This window comes from Syzygium oleosum, unplaced genomic scaffold, assembly GCF_021117445.2.
Source record: "Syzygium oleosum isolate NSW1041296 unplaced genomic scaffold, Sole_v2.1 Sole_v2.02, whole genome shotgun sequence".
NCBI classification, from domain to species: Eukaryota; Viridiplantae; Streptophyta; class Magnoliopsida; order Myrtales; family Myrtaceae; genus Syzygium; species Syzygium oleosum.
Genome location: NW_026607486.1, coordinates 17,605,460 through 17,623,183, shown reverse-complemented (window position 1 = coordinate 17,623,183; position 17,724 = coordinate 17,605,460). Strand labels below are relative to the sequence as shown.

General features: G+C 46.0%; 3 protein-coding genes and 1 non-coding gene across 9 annotated transcripts; 2 read left to right on the top strand and 2 right to left on the bottom strand.

The window, feature by feature from the left end:
* Positions 1-208: 208 nt before the first annotated feature.
* On the top strand, positions 209-6,542 carry LOC115672626 (protein NRT1/ PTR FAMILY 4.6). Its single transcript, XM_030594492.2, has 5 exons — positions 209-357; positions 560-680; positions 840-1,057; positions 4,644-5,084; positions 5,346-6,542. Exons 1-5 carry the CDS (start codon positions 355-357, stop codon positions 6,345-6,347), a joined length of 1,785 nt encoding a protein of 594 aa, XP_030450352.1. The 5' UTR covers positions 209-354; the 3' UTR covers positions 6,348-6,542.
* Positions 6,543-6,660: 118 nt separating this feature from the next.
* Positions 6,661-6,733, top strand: TRNAA-AGC (transfer RNA alanine (anticodon AGC)). The gene has a single exon. It is a non-coding gene; the product is annotated as a tRNA-Ala (tRNA).
* A 364-nt stretch (positions 6,734-7,097) lies between these two features.
* LOC115668449 (aldehyde oxidase GLOX-like) lies at positions 7,098-9,292 on the bottom strand. The gene has a single exon (XM_030589926.2). The coding sequence runs from the start codon at positions 9,040-9,042 to the stop codon at positions 7,333-7,335; it is 1,710 nt and encodes a 569-aa protein (XP_030445786.1). The 5' UTR covers positions 9,043-9,292; the 3' UTR covers positions 7,098-7,332.
* A 1,428-nt stretch (positions 9,293-10,720) lies between these two features.
* Positions 10,721-14,838, bottom strand: LOC115664666 (protein TWIN LOV 1). 6 transcript variants are annotated; one of them, XM_056308370.1, is made up of 8 exons: positions 14,495-14,838; positions 13,664-14,394; positions 12,832-13,039; positions 12,654-12,718; positions 12,420-12,499; positions 12,272-12,307; positions 12,109-12,189; positions 10,721-11,088 (listed from the first exon to the last, which is right to left on the bottom strand). In XM_056308370.1, the coding sequence occupies exons 2-8, from the start codon at positions 14,244-14,246 to the stop codon at positions 10,936-10,938; spliced, it is 1,206 nt and encodes a 401-aa protein (XP_056164345.1). In that variant the 5' UTR covers positions 14,247-14,394; positions 14,495-14,838; the 3' UTR covers positions 10,721-10,935. The 6 variants fall into 6 exon arrangements, with proteins under 6 accessions (XP_056164345.1, XP_030442504.1, XP_056164346.1 ...); XM_030586644.2 differs by having other exon boundaries at positions 12,109-12,172; positions 12,252-12,307; positions 14,495-14,836; XM_056308372.1 differs by having other exon boundaries at positions 10,883-11,088; positions 12,109-12,172; positions 14,495-14,837.
* Positions 14,839-17,724: the final 2,886 nt, after the last annotated feature.

The following is a 17,724-nucleotide window of genomic DNA, read 5'->3' as shown; positions in this document are numbered from 1 at the left end:
AGGTTGAGTGCTAAAGTGAAAGTCTAGTCAAACATAGGTATGTAATATACTCCATATGAGTAAAATGAAGCAAAAGAGGTTCAAGAAAGTGATTTTGGGTATAGACCATATCATTCTCTCCCCAAGTTGGACCTCCTCTTCACCTCCACAGTCAGTTCAAACCCTCCAAATCTCTCTCTCCTCTCTCTCTCTCTCTCTCTCTCTCCCTATAAATCTCCAATCCGCTCAGCCCTCTTCTTTTTCCTATTCAAAGTTCTCTCTCTCTCTCTCTTTCTCTTCTCCTGCAATAGCAAATCACAAGCACAAGTTGAAAAGGTTTCTGTGTGGAGAGAGAAAGGATAGAGAGAGATAGAAATGGTGGGTTCCTCTTTCTGATCTCTCTCGTGGTTTATGGCCCCCCCTTCTCTCTCTGTCTCTGTACTCGGCATACATGTTTCCCCTTTAATAACTGATAACAGCTACTCATCTTTTAGCAGAAGAAGAAAAAGGAAAAGGAAAGAGAAAAGGCTCATCATGTGATCAATCAATTAACCTTTTTGACTTTTCTGGGTTCTCACAGGATCAAGAAGGAGGCCATCAACAGATGGCGGCGACCACATGGGAGGGCTACGTCGATTGGAGGAGCCGGCCCGCCATCGTCGGCCGCCACGGCGGCATGCTCGCCGCCTTCTTCGTCTTAGGTAAAGCGCTCACTCAATCCAATTTACATGCAATAGCAACAACAGCAGTCATCCTTACAACAATAACAACATCGGCGTTAACCTACAGATCCGTTCATTTTGTTTTTTTCCAAGAAAAATGATCAGCGAGGCGTGATCTGATGGTGTTCTTTTTCACAGTGGTGGAGGTGCTGGAGAACCTGGCATTCCTGGCGAATGCGAGCAACCTGGTGATGTACATGGCGGAGTACATGCACGTGTCGCCGTCTAGGGCGGCCAACGACGTGACCAACTTCATGGGCACGGCCTTCCTCCTCGCCCTCCTCGGCGGCTTCCTCTCCGACGCCTTCTTCACCACTTATCGCATCTACCTAATAAGCGCGGCCATTGAATTCCTGGTACGATTTCACCCCTTGCTGCCTTTTTTTTTTCTTTCCTATCTTTCTTTCTCGCAGTTAATCAAATCCTTCTCGTTCCGTAACTTTCTGGGTTAAGTGTGGCCGTTGGAAAAAGAAAAAAAGAAAACGGAAAATTGAATCATAATCAGTAAAAAGTTCTCTGAAATTAGGGGTAAGTCCTCCTTTTTTTATTTTATTTTTTTGGTTTTTAGTTTTACTTTGTCCTCAACTCCTGCCAAAATCATGGTGAGTATGTATAGGGAATTGAAGCCGTGGCACTGAGATTTGGGACGGGATCATGTTTCACTCAAAACTTGGTGTCGAAGCCGGTGCATTGCAAATGCAACGCATCTCCTTTCTCATTGAATGCGCGAAAACAGACAACAGTCCCCAAACGACTTCGTAGTGTACATCGTAGTTGTGAGGTCAGACCTGAGCTACATACTTGTACGGACTCGAGCATACTTGGGTCGGGTCCATCGTACCCGTTAATTGTATGGGTTCAAATGGTCGACCGCTTAGATTTATTTGAGTACACAGACCCGGTCCGGACAAGACATTGTCCAGACCCGATTGCCGCAACGACAGACATAGAAAACTGGTTTAGGTGGCGAGAGATAAAAGACAGAAGGGTGGGATAGAGATATTACGAGATATTCTCCCCTAATTTTCACTTCTAACTTTTTTCTTCAAGATCCGAAAATTAAAAACAATTATTTCAAGCAATGATGCATATCAATCTTCATATATTTTTAAACAATCTCAAAATGTTTTTACGTTAAAATTGGAATGTTCGAAAACTAAGGTAAAATGTGAAAGTGGATCATTATACGCCACTTCCCTTCTTTTCACCGGAAAGGGCGCTTACTGGGAGAGGAGCTTGCTGTTTTTTGGGGTTACTCCTCCTCTTACCATGATCACGTGTCGTGAGCCACGTGAACGGCTGAAGGAACCGGCCAATGATGTGGTGCCACTTGGCCGGACGACAGCTTCTCGTAGTGCGTGCGCAAATCGACACGCCGTTGTTCGCTTGCTTGATCAGAATTAGAAGGTGCTAGTTCGTGAGATACGGTGAGATTTGGGTAGTGATGATTATGTTCCCATTGACTTAACGGTAGGGGGGGGCGTGGGGTTACAGTTTGGGGATATCTTTGGTGTCCTTGTCGTGGTAGATTGAGTCGAAGGGGGATCCATTCTTTATATTTCGGGAGCAAATCATATGTTTTACTTTTACTAATTTTAAAGACTCGAATCGAACCGAACGACTCTTGATTTTTACCAAGTTTTCTTGGCAAGCATGTTTTTAGGGTTCTTGAGACTCTTAGGTCCACATATGGCATGCCTCAGTCCACATATGAACTCTTTGTTGCCCACCTTGTATCCTAATGTGTGCGGCCTTCTCGACTAGTTTTTCAAAGATGCAATCTCCACGATGGATGTTTCTTGAGTCGCCCGAGACGTCGACATGGTCCAATTTGTTGACGTATGGATTTTGCTGTTAGATTGACCTGATGAATATAGACGGACCAAACCTAAAAATCATTATCTAGACCGGCTCACAACATAAAGATGGTATATTATCCGTACAAAATTGACGCAACTTGGGCAGGTGGGATCAAAGAAGAGAATGGCTCACTTAGACTCAGCATTTAGCCTTTCGAGCTCACCGGCCCCGACATCGGTCCACAAAATGATTAAATCTACCCGCCAGCACCCATCTCTTTAGAAAAAAGTCGTCGGAACACAGAGATTCGCATGGCTTCTAATCCTAAATTAGGTTTTGCCGTTGTAGTGCTACCTAAGTTGTCGGCCGAAACAGTTCCATAAAATCAATTAGGATAAAGTTTCCAAATTATTAAAAAAACCGAAACAAAAAGAAGACATCTTTCAATAGGTTGTTGCATCTTGGGACTTGGGTCCAAAAATCGAACATCAATGTATGTTGAGTTTGATGTGTGTGCTGTGTGTGACGGGTCCCTTTGCATTACTCCTCAAGGCAACTTGTGATCCTATCACATGGAGTTCCCTCAGCAAATGTGTCGTTTCATTCATAGGACAAACGCATTAGAAACTTTTCTCTCTCTCTCTCTCTCATTTTCAGCTTTGAAAACCCTTATCATATAATTCGAAAAAGTGTCAATTTTGTCCTCGACCTCCACAACTTCTTGTCCTATTCCATTGACAATGCGGTGCGGCATGAAAACTTGGCCACTGTAGTAGAGCCACCATGCCAATTGTCAACCCTCATGCACGCCACCACGTGTTGGCTTCGGTGTCCGATCGTCGCACCGGAGACACGTGCGCATGCATCCACTCTTGTGGTCATTGTCCGAGACATCAAATGATTGAGATCTCCCATTTGATTAGTAGTGATCTTATCTTGGCGAGGAGGGGATGGAAACGGAATGTGATCGTGACCCTTTGTTTTAGTCCAAGACCTCGTTTGATTTGGATCGAACATCGTTGGTCTTACACAAGTGTATATCCGAAGATGTTAATTTCTCTCAAGGATGTCATTTTTCCACGTGCATAAAGCTACACCCTTTTGATGATGCATAATCGTATCTAATCCGAGCGTATCCGGGTATATTAGTATCGGGGTATGTCAAACTTTCCTAAAGGGGGTGGTCTCTAAAGTGTATCGATGCACCATGATCGGAGTCGAAAATTCGGGATTAAGACATGCTTGTATTGTTGTAAACTCGTTAAGACGGTCGTGAGTTAGGGCAGATTATGCTGCTCAAGACCAAAACCACGCGTGTGATCGTGAAGTGGAGGGCAATTTGTGTTTTTTTGTGCGGCTTTTAGGAGCCCAAGTCTCGAACGTTGACATTTCATGTGAGGTACTTGTCACTGTTGGGCCAATGACACGTGGCCCTAAGGGCGAAAGGACGCATTTCCAAAATGCCTCTTCCTTATAAGGAAATTTTTTTGCACGTGACGTTGCTTTCTCCGGAGACCCTTTTGATTTGAATTAATTGATCTATTATTGAATTTTGTGAGGCTCCTTTATTTAGGTGAATAAAAATATTTAAAAATGTGGATGGCAAGGAAAAGTGTGCCGAAAAATAGAAATTAGAAAATAAGAAGAAAAGAAGAGCAAAAGCAGAAAGTTCAAGGCTCTTATTATCGTCGACCGAGAAAGATATCTCCCGTTGCATGAACACTTTAGCTGTGGCAATGCGGTTGTACCTATACCTGCTTTTGTAGATGAATTGGGGGGGAAAAAGGAAGGTTGCCTTTTATGGTAACTGCAAAAGATGGGAAGCATGAGCACAGGCCAAAATCACAGTTCATCTATTTGGCCTCGTGACTTGTTGGATTCATGATCATGTGCTAACATACTGAAATTTGTGTGGGGATCTCTTTAATTTCGATCGACGATATGATTGACGAATGAATTATGTCACAAGTCACGCCCCCGATTAGCTTTTTGCCAGATACCGATGGCGGGCGCAATGGAATCGACCCTCATCGTTGTCGAAATGAGCTAATTAGACCGAAGAATTTGCCCCAAATTCTTGTACTCTCTTTGGATACTCTGAAGTCTTGAACTCTCACCTTCTCCTTTTTATATGTGCAACAGGGCTTGGTCATACTCACGGTGCAGGCCAAGTCGGCCTCGCTGAAGCCGCCGCCCTGCGACCTCGCCAACCCTGCGGCCGTGTGCCAAGAGGTCGGCGGCGGGAAGGCGGCGATGCTGTTCGCGGGGCTCTACCTGGTGGCGCTCGGGGTCGGGGGCATCAAGGGCTCTCTGCCATCGCACGGGGCCGAGCAGTTCGACCACAGCACGCCGCAGGGGAGGAAGCAGAGGTCCACCTTCTTCAACTACTTTGTGTTTTGCCTTTCATGTGGAGGCCTGATTGCAGTCACACTGGTGGTATGGGTTGAGGACAACAAAGGTTGGCAATGGGGATTTGGGATCTCCACACTTGCAATTTTCTTGTCAATCCCAATCTTTCTTGCCGGATCAGCCAGTTACAGGAACAAGATCCCTTCTGGGAGTCCACTCACAACCATTTTCAAGGTTTGCATTCATTTTCTTGAATTTGGTTTTTTAGGTCTCTGCTAGAAGGTTGATTAATAGACCTTACTACGAGCCAGACGGTTTATGGACCTGCCCGGGCCGAATAAGCTCCGGCATGGCCTGAGCCCGCCTAATGATCACTTTAGTTCTTAAGAATGTGCATGTGTCTGATCAGCGATCACCCATTACCACCATATGATCTTGCCAATGTTTTCTAGTTTGGATCTATCTGAACTCATCCTAAATGCTTGTTTGCAACAGGTTTTGATTGCTGCTACACTCAATCCCTGCAAATCCAGGAACACGAGCAATGCCATTGCAAGCATGAACACAAGCCCCTCTCATGCAACAACCCAGATGGCCCAACGCAAACAAGAAGCATTTGAAGCAGAAGAAGAAGAAGATGACCCGAAGTCAAAGGAGGTAACACTTCCCTCAAATGGAAGCTTGAGCTTCCTGAATAGAGCAGTGACAAGCAAGCCCATTCACAGGTCACTGGAGTGCAGTGTCCAACAGGTTGAGGATGCCAAGGTTGTCCTGAAACTCCTCCCTGTCTTCGCTTGCACCATCATACTCAACTGTTGTTTGGCCCAACTCTCCACCTTCTCGGTCCAACAAGCATCGACGATGGACACCAAATTGGGCTCCCTCAAGGTCCCGCCGGCCTCCCTCCCGATCTTCCCCATCCTCTTCATCATGATCCTCGCGCCGGTCTACGACCACTTCATCGTCCCGTTCGCGCGGAGGGCAACCAAGACCGAGATGGGCATAACCCACCTGCAGAGGATCGGGATCGGGCTGGCCCTCTCCGTCCTGGCCATGGCGGTGGCCGCCCTCGTCGAGATCAAGAGGAAGCGGGTCGCGTCCCATTCGGGCCTCCTCGACTCGCCCGGCCCGCTGCCCATCACCTTCTTCTGGATCGCGCTCCAGTACCTGTTCCTCGGGTCGGCGGACCTGTTCACGCTCGCGGGGCTGCTCGAGTTCTTCTTCTCGGAGGCCCCGGCGAGCATGAGGTCCCTGGCCACGGCCCTCTCGTGGGCCTCCCTGGCCATGGGGTACTACCTGAGCACGGTGATCGTGTCCATCGTGAACGGGGTGACCGGGAACTCCGGGCACAGGCCGTGGCTCAAGGGGACGAACCTGAACGGGTATCATCTGGAGAGGTTCTACTGGCTCATGTGCGTGCTCAGCGGGCTGAATTTCCTGAACTACCTGTTTTGGGCCACCAGATACAAGTACAGGTCCACAGGGTGTAGCAAGTGAGGCGGCGATCGATGAAGAAAACACTGGCAAATTTGATGTGTCAGGAGAACTATTTCCACTGTATGTAGTTACACTTTAGAGAGAGAGTGATTGATAGGTAAAAGTGGTGAAGTTTGGTTGTAATTATGGGGCTTTCTTGTAAACCGTAGGGACACTCATTTGATGAAGGTCACGGTGAAAAAGATACCACAGCAATTTACTTTGTGTATCGCTGTTTGATGAGTTGCTTTTTACAATTGGAATTTCTCTAATGCTCCGTTCTATTTTCTAGATTAAGTATTTATATATTTATAAAATAATAAAAATCCATCACGGGGATGTAGCTCAGATGGTAGAGCGCTCGCTTAGCATGCGAGAGGTACGGGGATCGATACCCCGCATCTCCACTTTTCTCTGTCCCTTTTTTTTTTTAGGTAAAACAAACTTAGGACAAAAATATTAATATTTTTTGTTTGTCTTGAACCTAAGTAAGGCATGCCATTGGACCTTAGAGACCCATTCAGCCACTTTCGAGACAAACTTGAATCCATCCATCAGTTTCTTCAAAGAATGGTACGCATGCTGCTTCTTGTATTTGATCTTAAGATAGGGTTTGCCAATGTAATATATAATTCATAAGCTAAAATTATGATAATTTCATGCACGACTTCACGACCACGTCAAAAGGAGTTCAAGAAAATCCTTCCTCATCTGAACATTGACCTCTCTCCGATTGAGTTGTGGAAAAACTGTAAATTACATTAGGGAGTTTGGTGCCAACATAACAAATTCCACTGCTCCTTCTCTAAGATCTTGTTACATTACATGACAGGTTGAACCCGTCAAGGGCAAAAAATTCAGAACCTGTGAATCACATGGAATTGAATTTGAGTTGAATTCTATATCGCCCTCCAAGGCGAAAGAAGAAGGAGAAGAAGAAATTTACAAGAATTGCCTAGCTAATAATACTCTGCACCAGCTAATTACATGAGAGAGTCCGGACCCTTCACCGGACCCTCACCCAAATGCCGCGGCTCGGGATCTCTGCGTGGACGACAAACAGCATGTAGTACCCCGGCGGCGCCACTGTGGCGCTCGGCGGCGCGGCCACCGTGATCCTGTAAGCGAAGCTCGACAAGCGGACCACGCTCAGCACATCCAGCCACAGGAGCCTTTGGTTCATCGCGAAAGAGTGGGTCGTGAAGGGCGGGGCCAAGAGCCCGACCGAGAGCCCGCGCCTCGGCCGGTACATGGTCACGACGAAGTTAACGGAGAACCGCTCTGAATACAAAACCGTTTGCTCCGCGGCCTCGAGAGATAGTATGGACGGCCTCAGGATGGCGAATTGCGGGCTGAGGTACGGCGGATAGAAGGCCTCAAGGCTGAGGTCGGTCGGGTACGGGTAGGCCGTGAAGTTGTACTTGCTGTGCGGGTTGCTCCCGCCGACTAGGACCCTTCCGTCTGGCACCACGACCGCAGTCGAGTGGTACATGCGAGGGATCCGGGCCGGGTTCAGGACCTCGAACCTCCGGGCTAGGCCGGGGCCATCCGGCAGGTAGAGGACCGGGTTGTACACCGCGTTCCTTCCGTCCTCCCACCCGGCGGTTCCGTTTGTCGCGCCGTTGATCATCAGCACATGGCCGTTCGGCAGGAGCAGCATGTCGGACATGACACGAGGCATCGGCATTTGCTCCATTGTCCACTCCGGATTCGGGTCGGACACTCGGAGCCGCCCGCAGGACCGCGAGGCCTCCACGAACACCCGGAGCTTGTCGGACTTGGTGAACGCGCCTGGTGGCGAACCACCGCATATCATCACCTCCGCCGCCGGCATCGCGGACCTCCCTCCCAGCCGCATCGGGAGCAGCACCGACGACCCGGTGCTCGGGTAATTCCTCTTGTCAGATCCGGGTATGACCGGGTACTCCTTGATGACCCGGCTTTTCTTATAATCGAACAAAATGGACCGTTTGTTGGCGAAAATGAAGAGATTGCCGTCGGGCAACAAGTGCAGGAACGGGTACAGATTGTTCTCTTCTCTCAAATCCCTCGTCTCTTTCAAGAACTTGAGATAGAAGCTCTTCTCCGTAGCGGAGGTCTTGGGGAAGAACTCGTACGTGAACACGTTTCGCCCTCCGACGATGATCACGCGCCCGTCGGGCAATATGTGGTTCGACGCGTACCACCTTCGCTCGACCAGGGTTTCCTCGAGCTCCGTCCAGTCGCAGGAATTGCCCCTGCGGCCAAGGCACGGCGCGAACATCCGCACCTTCCGCTCGCCGTCGTTGTACCCGCCGGTCTGCAAGAGGGTCCCGTCGGGGCGGACAGTGCCGGAGGAGCACCACGTGTCGGTCTGGACGGTGAGCGGGCGGATGGAGTTGTACTCGACGTCGTAGAGGAGGGCGTGCGCGGTGCAATCGACCTTGAGGGCGACGTCAGCCGGGTCGCGGCGGCACCTGCCGCGGGGGAGGGACAGGTTGGAAGGGCCGAAGTCGGTGCGGTCGAAGATGACGACCGTGCCGTCGCGGAGGACCTGCATGTGCATGGCCGAGAGGCCGATGCTGGGGCGGAGGAGGGACCAGCGGCCGCCGCCGAAGAACGAGGTCGTCGGGAGGGCCAGGTCCGGGGAGGAGAGCCCGAAGAGGGAGAAGAAGAATGCTAGGGTCGCTGCGGCGGAAGTGGCCGAGAACATCGGTTTCTTGATGGCCGACGCCATGGATGATCTCGTCGGAGGTGGGTTCTGGAACTTGAATCGGGTGGTTTCTTGATTTTCTTGGACTGTGTGTGGAAGAGAAGAGGGAGGGTTTCAAGAATCTTGGAAGGAGAGAAGGGAAGGCGTTCGGGTTCCCGCTCATGCATGGGAAAGGGGATGATGCAGATTTTTCTCTTTTTTTTTCTCCTTTTTTTCTCTGCATGCAAAAATTGGCAAAATTCATTTCTAATGGGAGTCCGAGATATATGTAGCGGTATTGGCTTCTTTGCCTTAGGATTTGAGCAGTTCTCAAAATAAATGTTACTATTATTGTTGTATGCTGCCTTCCGATGGTAGCCGTAGATTTACCGATACTAATTTATAAAGCGGGCAAGTGCTATGCCAATATTTATCTCAAAAGACAGACGCCGTCGTTTCAAGTCAAAAATCAGTCGATGCAGTAAGTAAGGGCTTACTTAATTGATTAAATGGTAAAAAAATTTAATGAGTATTGAAATGTTACTAATTATATTGTCGAAACATTCCACCTATGCACGCTATTCCATATTTGTTAGAAATTAATAAAATTTATTGTTTGATTTTATATCTATTGTCAAGCAACTTCTTGTTTTTATTTTCATTACTTAAAGACTTAAGCGCTTAGTATTCAGTACCTGAACATTCAACATTTATATTTCAATATTGGGAAACGAGCCCAACTACGTGAAAAAACGTATCCGAGTTGACCCTTCAGATTTGCGAATGTTACCCGTTTGCGGATATACGAATATTTATTTTATTGAATGAAGCTTGTACGTCAATGGAATTAGTAACAAGAAAGAAGTTTTCATTTTTCTCCATACTAAAAATTACTTATTTACGGATTGAAGAAATTACCAGTTAGCCAGATATTCGAGCCTACTTTTCTAGGTGGACTACCGATTTTGCGAAGTTTGCGAACTATAAATATGTTGAAATTACCTTTCCCAATACAAAGTTACCAACGAGGTATAGTAATCATTAGTTTTACTAATAGGTTACTTACTTATTTTTCCATTATAAGAGTTCATAATCCCAATTAAAGAGTCGCTTCATATAATTACTTAACTATTCTATAGTCACTCGACCTAGATTAGAGACTCGCAATTGGCGCGTTCGTCTGTGTTCTTCTCGCACGCATTAGGGTGTCTTGAACCGAAAAGAAGAGAGGAACGACAACCTAGGGCTCAATTCAAGAGTACTTCTATCAAAGATGTTCGAGAAACGCTTAAGCAATCGAGTCGAGGTGATTCGTGCGTTGTAATCTTCTCCAAGCTTTACAAAAGAAAGGGAGCAGAGATATGTATCCATCCGGATACTACCGTAAGCTACCAAGTACGTAAATTCGAGTGTCTAGCAAGTAATCGACCGATATGTTATGGCCCGAATATGTCACCGCACGTCCGCTTGACATGCCGGATATTCTCCTTCCAATGTTTTAGCGAATGGAGAGAAATCTCTTCCGTCTCTCCCTTGCAGATGTCAGCACAATTCGCTAATTGCGCCAAATCCGTCTCCAACTAACGTTTCGCATTTTAATTTCTCTCAGCAATTTCGCTATTGTTTTGTTCCGCGCTTCTCGCATCAAGCGCGACACAGTCCATGACTAAGTCAGTCCCGTCATATCAAGCAGAAGCAGAAAAAATCGACAGAAACGCAAATCTTAGGTCGTTCAACTTGTTAATTGAAGCATTTTCATATATCAAACAATCTCCATATGACAAGGGTTGCCCTTACGTGACAATCCCACCTTGACGTTATCTGGCTACTAGACTAGCTGCAACCCCAGAACAAGATACTTGAAGTTCACTCACTACTAACTGGGATGGTAGAGAACGTAACTTGAACCATGTATAGGCGAAAGGTCGTTTCGTTGTACTATGATCTTGAAGTGCCAGCACCAATTGACATTGTCCTCAATGCAACCTTCACCGCACCAACAGTGCTACGTTGCCTCATTTCAGGGCTCAGTGCATCTCCGCCCTGGTTTTCGCAATCCTCTTCGATCTGAACACCCACAAAATATGCAATCTGTCGGGGACAACGGCAGAAAAGCAGATTGATTGATTTAGATGTCACCACCCAACAAGACACCGACAAACTGGAATTTAGAGAAAGATTCCTGCTTATGTGCTACTAACCATATATCAACTTGCTTATGTGTTAAGTATCAGCAAAATACATTTTCTGAATTGGAACTGTCAGAAAAAGATGATACAAATTGGGTATTGTTGCTAATCACAGTCCTGAAGGACACAAATTGTTGTTTCCTAGCTTCCACGTGAATTTGAGAGCAAAGACAATGGTGGCAAAAGAAGAAAGAAGATAAAAGTAACACATATTTTAACATGCCAAGTAACATTTGGAACATGGAGGTAATATAACTCGGATGATTTCTTCTGCGATAAACATAATCACATTCGAATTGCAGGACTTTTTTCAGTGCAAAGCAGTAAAAGAACTGGATGTGACTCATCATACAACGCATACACCAACTTGATGAGGACTCATAACCCAATTTAGACTAAATCACAGTCTCTCGGGAAAAAGAGACAACTAAAAGACAGGATTAAATGCGAAAGCATCGGTACAAGAATTCAGTTACAAAAAACCTAATGTCATGAATAAGTTGATATAGGCATCAGTTAGTCTCCTCTTTGGGAGAGCTTCTTGAATGGCCAAAAAGGAACCTAATATTGTTTTGCTAACAAAGTAATCATTAACTGAACAAAACAACGCGAAATAGGTATTACGTGAACCTGAGAGAATAGTTTATCAACAATTCTCCTCCTGGTCATTAGAAAACATCATGGTTCTCTCCTTATTTGTCTAAGCATAAAGGCATATAAGAAGACTGACTTCACAACCTCAAGTGTGCTAAACATCAAAGCTTATTTGGGAGTAAAATCCGTTTCTATCTCTTTGTAAGGAAATTTCTGAACACAAAATACTCATGAGCATCGCTCTTCCATGTCTTGAAAGCTTGACAGAAACCAAACTTAAACATCCACAATGCAGATGAGTTTCAGAAGCTTCTTTATATGACAATACCTTGCCAGAAGCATTACGAACAGGTGATATGTGGAGTCGATTCCAGAACGAATTTCCATCCTTCCTGAAGGGAAAGAGAAACTGAGATCACATGTTACGTTCATTTTGATAAACTTATGTTGAAAGGATAGACAAGTATCAACCTGTAATTCAAAATACGTACTGTGCATGGTTGTCTGATCCGAATGCATTCCTTAATCTAGTAGAATTATAATCCTTTAGCACTAAGCACGACATTGCTTAAAATTCAATAGAAAAAAAAAAAAGAGAGAGAAAAAGGTCGTTGCCGTCCACACTAGATAGAAACAGACCTGAAATAGAGTTGATGAGTCCGTATCCATCCCATTTAAGAATCTACAGTTTCGCCCCAACACTTCGTGCCTAGAGTACCCTACAGAGATTAGAGTATGAAATCCTACGTAAAGTATTCTTCTATGTAAATAGTTCAGAACTCAGCATAAGTCCGAAAATTCGGACAGAAGGTCAATACAGAAGGTCAATCACGTTGAAAAAACAGTGTGTATCTGTTGAAGAATGTAAATTACCGGTCAATTTTAAGAAGGCGTCGCTTGCGTAAACAATGGGCATGTCTGGTAAGTGCACATCAGTTCTGGAAAACAAGACATACGTGTCGCGCCAAAGACAAAACAAAGGAATCAGTAATGTCGATACAAGAGAAGGTGATAATGAAATTGAGACAATTAGGTACTTGTAAAAACTCACAATACAAAGCTTTGTTTGATTCTACCAAGAGATATAATTACGGATGAACTGAGAAGACTGGATCCGGGACAAAAGAATCTTTTCCCGCAAACCAGTCTGCCAGTCGATTCACTGTAGCGAGTAAGCACCGACATAATGTCGCCGATAGCGGAAGCAGCCCTTCGCTTCTCCGAATCACTTGCCTCACAAGGCTCTTCTGCCTCTACTCCTGTCATATTCAGACGCGGTACATGAAAACTTGCCAGAAAATGCTCGGAAATTAAGGCACAAATAAATCGAAGCCACGATTTTCTTCAACGTAAACTCAAATTCCGATATGTAGGGAAATACCATCATATGAATCTGTGTTGATATCTTTATAAGGAATCGACGCCCAAGCATTCAAAAGAACCATGGTCCAGATAACCATCTAGAAAGTCCAGATGCTAGAAATAGTACAGTGCACATCATGGCTTAAACTTAGACGCAGATATAAACTTCAATTTATGATAAACTTAACTGATTCAAATTAGCATGCACATTAAGAACGATGTTACGCAATCAGCAAGGTACAGCTGCCATTGAAACATAACCACAAATGACCCACCTAAAACATTTAAGCCCATCCCAGTATCAACTAAAAGACGAGGCCAAATTGATTGTATCCTAGAAAAGGTGAACATCACAAACTAGTCCATGTGATGAAACTAGCAAAGCATGTCTAAGTGACTGAAACCAGAACATCACCACCCCCTGGCCAAAGCACACTGGAGTACTGAACTACAAGAGAACGAATTACAGCACGAGTAGAAAAATGCACATACGAACAATTAAATTCTCAGTAAACACACACCTCTGCTATCTGAATCCAAAACCGAACCAAACGCCGAAACATGACCCAATTCCGCCAGACTGTCCGAACACACTTCCCTCCTACAAGAGCCCAACAAAACATCCCTCAAACCACCACCAACCTCCCCACTCAGGTTCACCCCATTCCTCCAATTAGCAGCGCAGGACCGCCTCCGAGGCCTCGATATCGGCACTTGAACCGCCACGAAATGCGCGACCGCCCCGCCGTCCCGATCGAACACGGGGATCATGTGGAACAGCATCCACAGCGGCGTCCCGTCCTTGCGGTAGTTGAGCAGATTGATCTGTATCGGCCTCTCCTCGCGTATCGCCTCCCGAATCTCCATCACCGACCGCCGGTCCGTCCCGGGGCCCTGGAAGATCCTCCCGTTGCGACCGATGACCTCCTCCCTCGAGTAGCCGGACATCTTCAGGAACCCGGGGCTGGCGAACACGATCGGGTGGCCGCCAATGCAAGGGTCGGTGATGGTGAAGCTGTCGGGCAATTCGTCGAGCGCCTCGCGCACCGAGCGCGAGTAGCGACCATCGAACGACTGCTCAATCAGAGCCGACTGCGACCCCATCGCGACCGCGCGCGCACTCCTCCCGATGCTTCTTCAGCTCCTCCTATGCCTCCTCCTGAGCCGTTCGAGCCCAGTCCCATGTACGCGCCCCTCTGGTTGCTCCGGGAGAAACTCGAAGGCCGGCACTCAATCCGAGCAAAATCAGGTGCTAGAGAGAGAGAGAGAGAGAGAGTTAAAAAGGGAACGTAAGGAAGCAACAACGCGAGGCCACTCGCTACCCGAAGTCCATAGATTTTCCCGCAGCGAACCTTCCGGCGCAAAGAGACAAGGGCGAGAGCGACAAGGACGGAGCCGATCGTACTGCCGCTACCGCCGCGGAGCAGTGGCGGAGGAGGAGGAGGAGGAGGAGGAGGTCTGAAATCGCTCGAGCGAGCTCGTCCGCGGCTGTGGCGAGCGACGTCGACGCATATCGGTTTCACGGGCGACGATCGGCGCCAAAGGGAGGGGGCGGGGGGGATGAAATATCTCGGCGCGGATTCGATTGATGGAGATTGCGAAAGCAGAGAGACAAAGGAAGGAGGAGCAAGAAGACGACGACGCTAGAGAGAGAGACGGACAGACGGAGAGAGAGAGAGAGAGAGAGAGAGAGAGAGAGAGGACGCGAGTGACGCAGAAGCGAGCGAGGGACGAGAGTCACAGAAACGAGATTTTTGTAATTTTTCTTTTTTATTGTTATCATTACGTGGCTCTTTCGGAAATTATTACTTGACGAAGAGAGTTTCCAAACTTACCGATCAAAAAAATTGAAAAATGACACAAATAATCTCGAAATTTTGATTCAACGTGTAATTTAATCGCTGAATTTTTACTTAAACCCAACCCATCTTTATGACTCTTTTTTCATTCTTTCTTGCCATGCCCTTAATCACTCCGTCCACTCATCTCGATTTAAGTACAAATTTTCCTAAATTGGGTTTTTATTGAAATGGGTCAGATTGGATATTTATTGGATATGAGTCACAAGATTTGCATTGTATGAAAAATGGATCAAATTGGGTTAATAATTAACCCGCCTATTTGGCGAGTCTAATTTTGCTTCAGCGGTCATTATTACTTGATATGTTGAGCTTATATCTAAGGGCCTTAGCCTAACTCTTAAGAATATTAGCCGTTAACCTGGCCATATAACATAATCAAGGATGAATGTTTTTCACGATTCAGGGAGACAAGTGTGGAATATTCACGAAACGCTCTCGTAAGTTTCATTAACCGATTGAGTTTGGGCCATGGATTGCGTGGGCAGCTCTAATTTAGATCAGTTTGAAAATCCTCTCATTCCAAATAAATGAAAGGGTTAGTCGATAATACTCCTTTTGCTTCCTTTTACGTGGATGGCCAAGAAGAGGTGATTCTTGGTTGAGCTCGCGACCCGTCAGGGTCCTTTGCCGGGCTTAACTTGTTACCCAAGCTCTTCATCTCGAAAAAAGAGAAACACGAAAGTAATTTTTCGGACTAGATGGGACCTTGCTCAAGATTGAAAGAGCTGGATTCGAGCTTTATCGAGACGCGTCGCCTCTAACACGCCGTATCGATTGATACGCGAATCCTTCGAAGTCATAGCAAGTAAAACCCGCATGCCGGAATTGGAGAAAGAGGCACGAGGCTACCATCGCCGTGGCCGACGAAGACGAGGCTGGGCCCCTTCGAAAGAAGAAGCAGTCTCGAACCGGACCAGAAAGAGCCTTCCCCAGAAGAGGACTTTGGCTTCCACCACGAGCCACTCCTTCCTTTAGCTTTATTATATCTATAACCACCCCAGTTTGGAACTCAATCATTGGAGCTGGAATCTTTAACATACGGAGAAGAGACGCATCCAAACTTTTCTCTATTTTAAAAAAGAATTATTTTCAAGAGAAATAGTTTTTGTTTTTCTGTGACTGGTTATCCTTTGGGATTACTTTTCCTGATTTTTGTTACCGGGAAATCCCGGAACGCGCGGTTTAGGAAAAAAAGCGGACTCGGAAATGTAGCCGCAGAGGCTCGAGTCCAGTGCGCTGCGCGGGGTCTCCGGTCCAGGCCGCTAGGTCCTAGATATGGCGATCCAACCTCGGGACGACGGAGACTCGAGTTCTAGCCGACCAAGCACCCGAGGTGGCCTTTGCAGCGGCGGAGGCCGAGTTGTACTGCGAAAGACGGATTTCTGATTTACTGAATCAAACGCTGAGAAAATAGGGAAACTATTTTCGGATGGTTAACTTTTCGTGTATCCAATAGAGCCGTCAATATTAATAATTTATAAATATTTTAGATCTACGGAGAAAGCTCATACGAATCTCGGAAATGATATTTTCTTTGCCACGTCGGATCGAAACTCAGCATTGGCTACTAAAATTGATTTGTTTTTTTTATCCGTCCTATTTCCAATATTTCTCGCTCTAGCTCGCCGGCGAACGCGGAGTAGGTGGGGCCCACGGACGGGAAGGGCGAGGCCAACGGGGGCCGGGACAAAAAATAATAATAATAATAATAAATAAAAAGGGGAATAAGATAAATAGAACCCGCAAAGAGACAAAACAAGTCCGACGTGGATGCTTATCCATACGCGCCCACCCCGCCTCTATACGCCTCCTCCCGCCTCGGACGCGCGGCATCTCGGAGGGACAAGACAAAACCACCTTTGTCGGCCACTTCTAAATTTCTTTTATATATTTTTTCTCATCGGATCCATCGCGAGTGCAAAATGGGTAAATCCTCTTCTTTTCTTTTTGATTCAAATATCGCGAAAAACCTCAAATTAGTATACCAATAATAAATTTATCCCGAACTAATTTTTTTACCACCAAAAATCTCAAACCGGTATACTTGCGATAAATTTACTCCGAACTAATTTTTTGACCACCAAAAATCTTAAATCGATACACTTGTAACGGGTTAACCCTCCGTTAACTTAAATTAATACCGTGAAAATCACAAACTAGTAAATCTGTGACAAATAAAGGGATAAAACCTTAAATTGGTACTCCCGTCAACTGCTACGTGTCATTCAACTCAACAATTTGATGGTAAATTTAACGGAGGATAAATCTGTTACAGGTGTACCGGCTTGAAGTTTTTTATTATCAAAAAATTAGTTTGGGGTAAATTTGTCACATGTGTACCAGTTTGAAGTTTCTTGTGATATTAATCTTTTTTTTCCATCTCTTAAGAAATATCAATTTTAACTCGAAACTTAATTTTGATCCCAACTTTTTTTACGTCACGCGATAAAAAAATCGACTTTCGGCAAGTACTCAAATTTTGTCCTTTCCATCAAATTACCATTAATCATGCGACGGGTCGTTCGACTTGCACTGAACGATCCCACGGCCTTATTGAAGTGCAAGGCCTGCATGCACAATTCGAGAGCTTCCCGTGTTTATGGACACTACTGATCGCCGGTTAAAGGTTCCATTTTTCTCGATTTCGGGACATGCTCGATGTTGACACCTAAATTTTGGCAACCTAGTTCGTCGTCCATTGCCTAAAAAATTTGGGATCG

Excerpts from the sequence above, each read along its gene's own strand:
- LOC115664666 (XM_030586589.2), bottom strand. The coding sequence starts at position 14,246 with ATGGGGTCGCAGTCGGCTCTGATTGAGCAGTCGTTCGATGGTCGCTAC. Across the intron at positions 13,040-13,663 it reads TTTGGATTCAGATAGCAGAG|GAGTAGAGGCAGAAGAGCCT; the intron begins GTGTGTGTTTAC and ends TGAATATGACAG. Across the intron at positions 12,500-12,653 it reads CGCCTTCTTAAAATTGACCG|GGTACTCTAGGCACGAAGTG; the intron begins GTAATTTACATT and ends TAATCTCTGTAG.
- LOC115672626 (XM_030594492.2), top strand. Across the intron at positions 681-839 it reads CGCCGCCTTCTTCGTCTTAG|TGGTGGAGGTGCTGGAGAAC; the intron begins GTAAAGCGCTCA and ends TCTTTTTCACAG. Across the intron at positions 5,085-5,345 it reads CACTCACAACCATTTTCAAG|GTTTTGATTGCTGCTACACT; the intron begins GTTTGCATTCAT and ends TGTTTGCAACAG.
- LOC115668449 (XM_030589926.2), bottom strand. The coding sequence starts at position 9,042 with ATGGCGTCGGCCATCAAGAAACCGATGTTCTCGGCCACTTCCGCCGCA.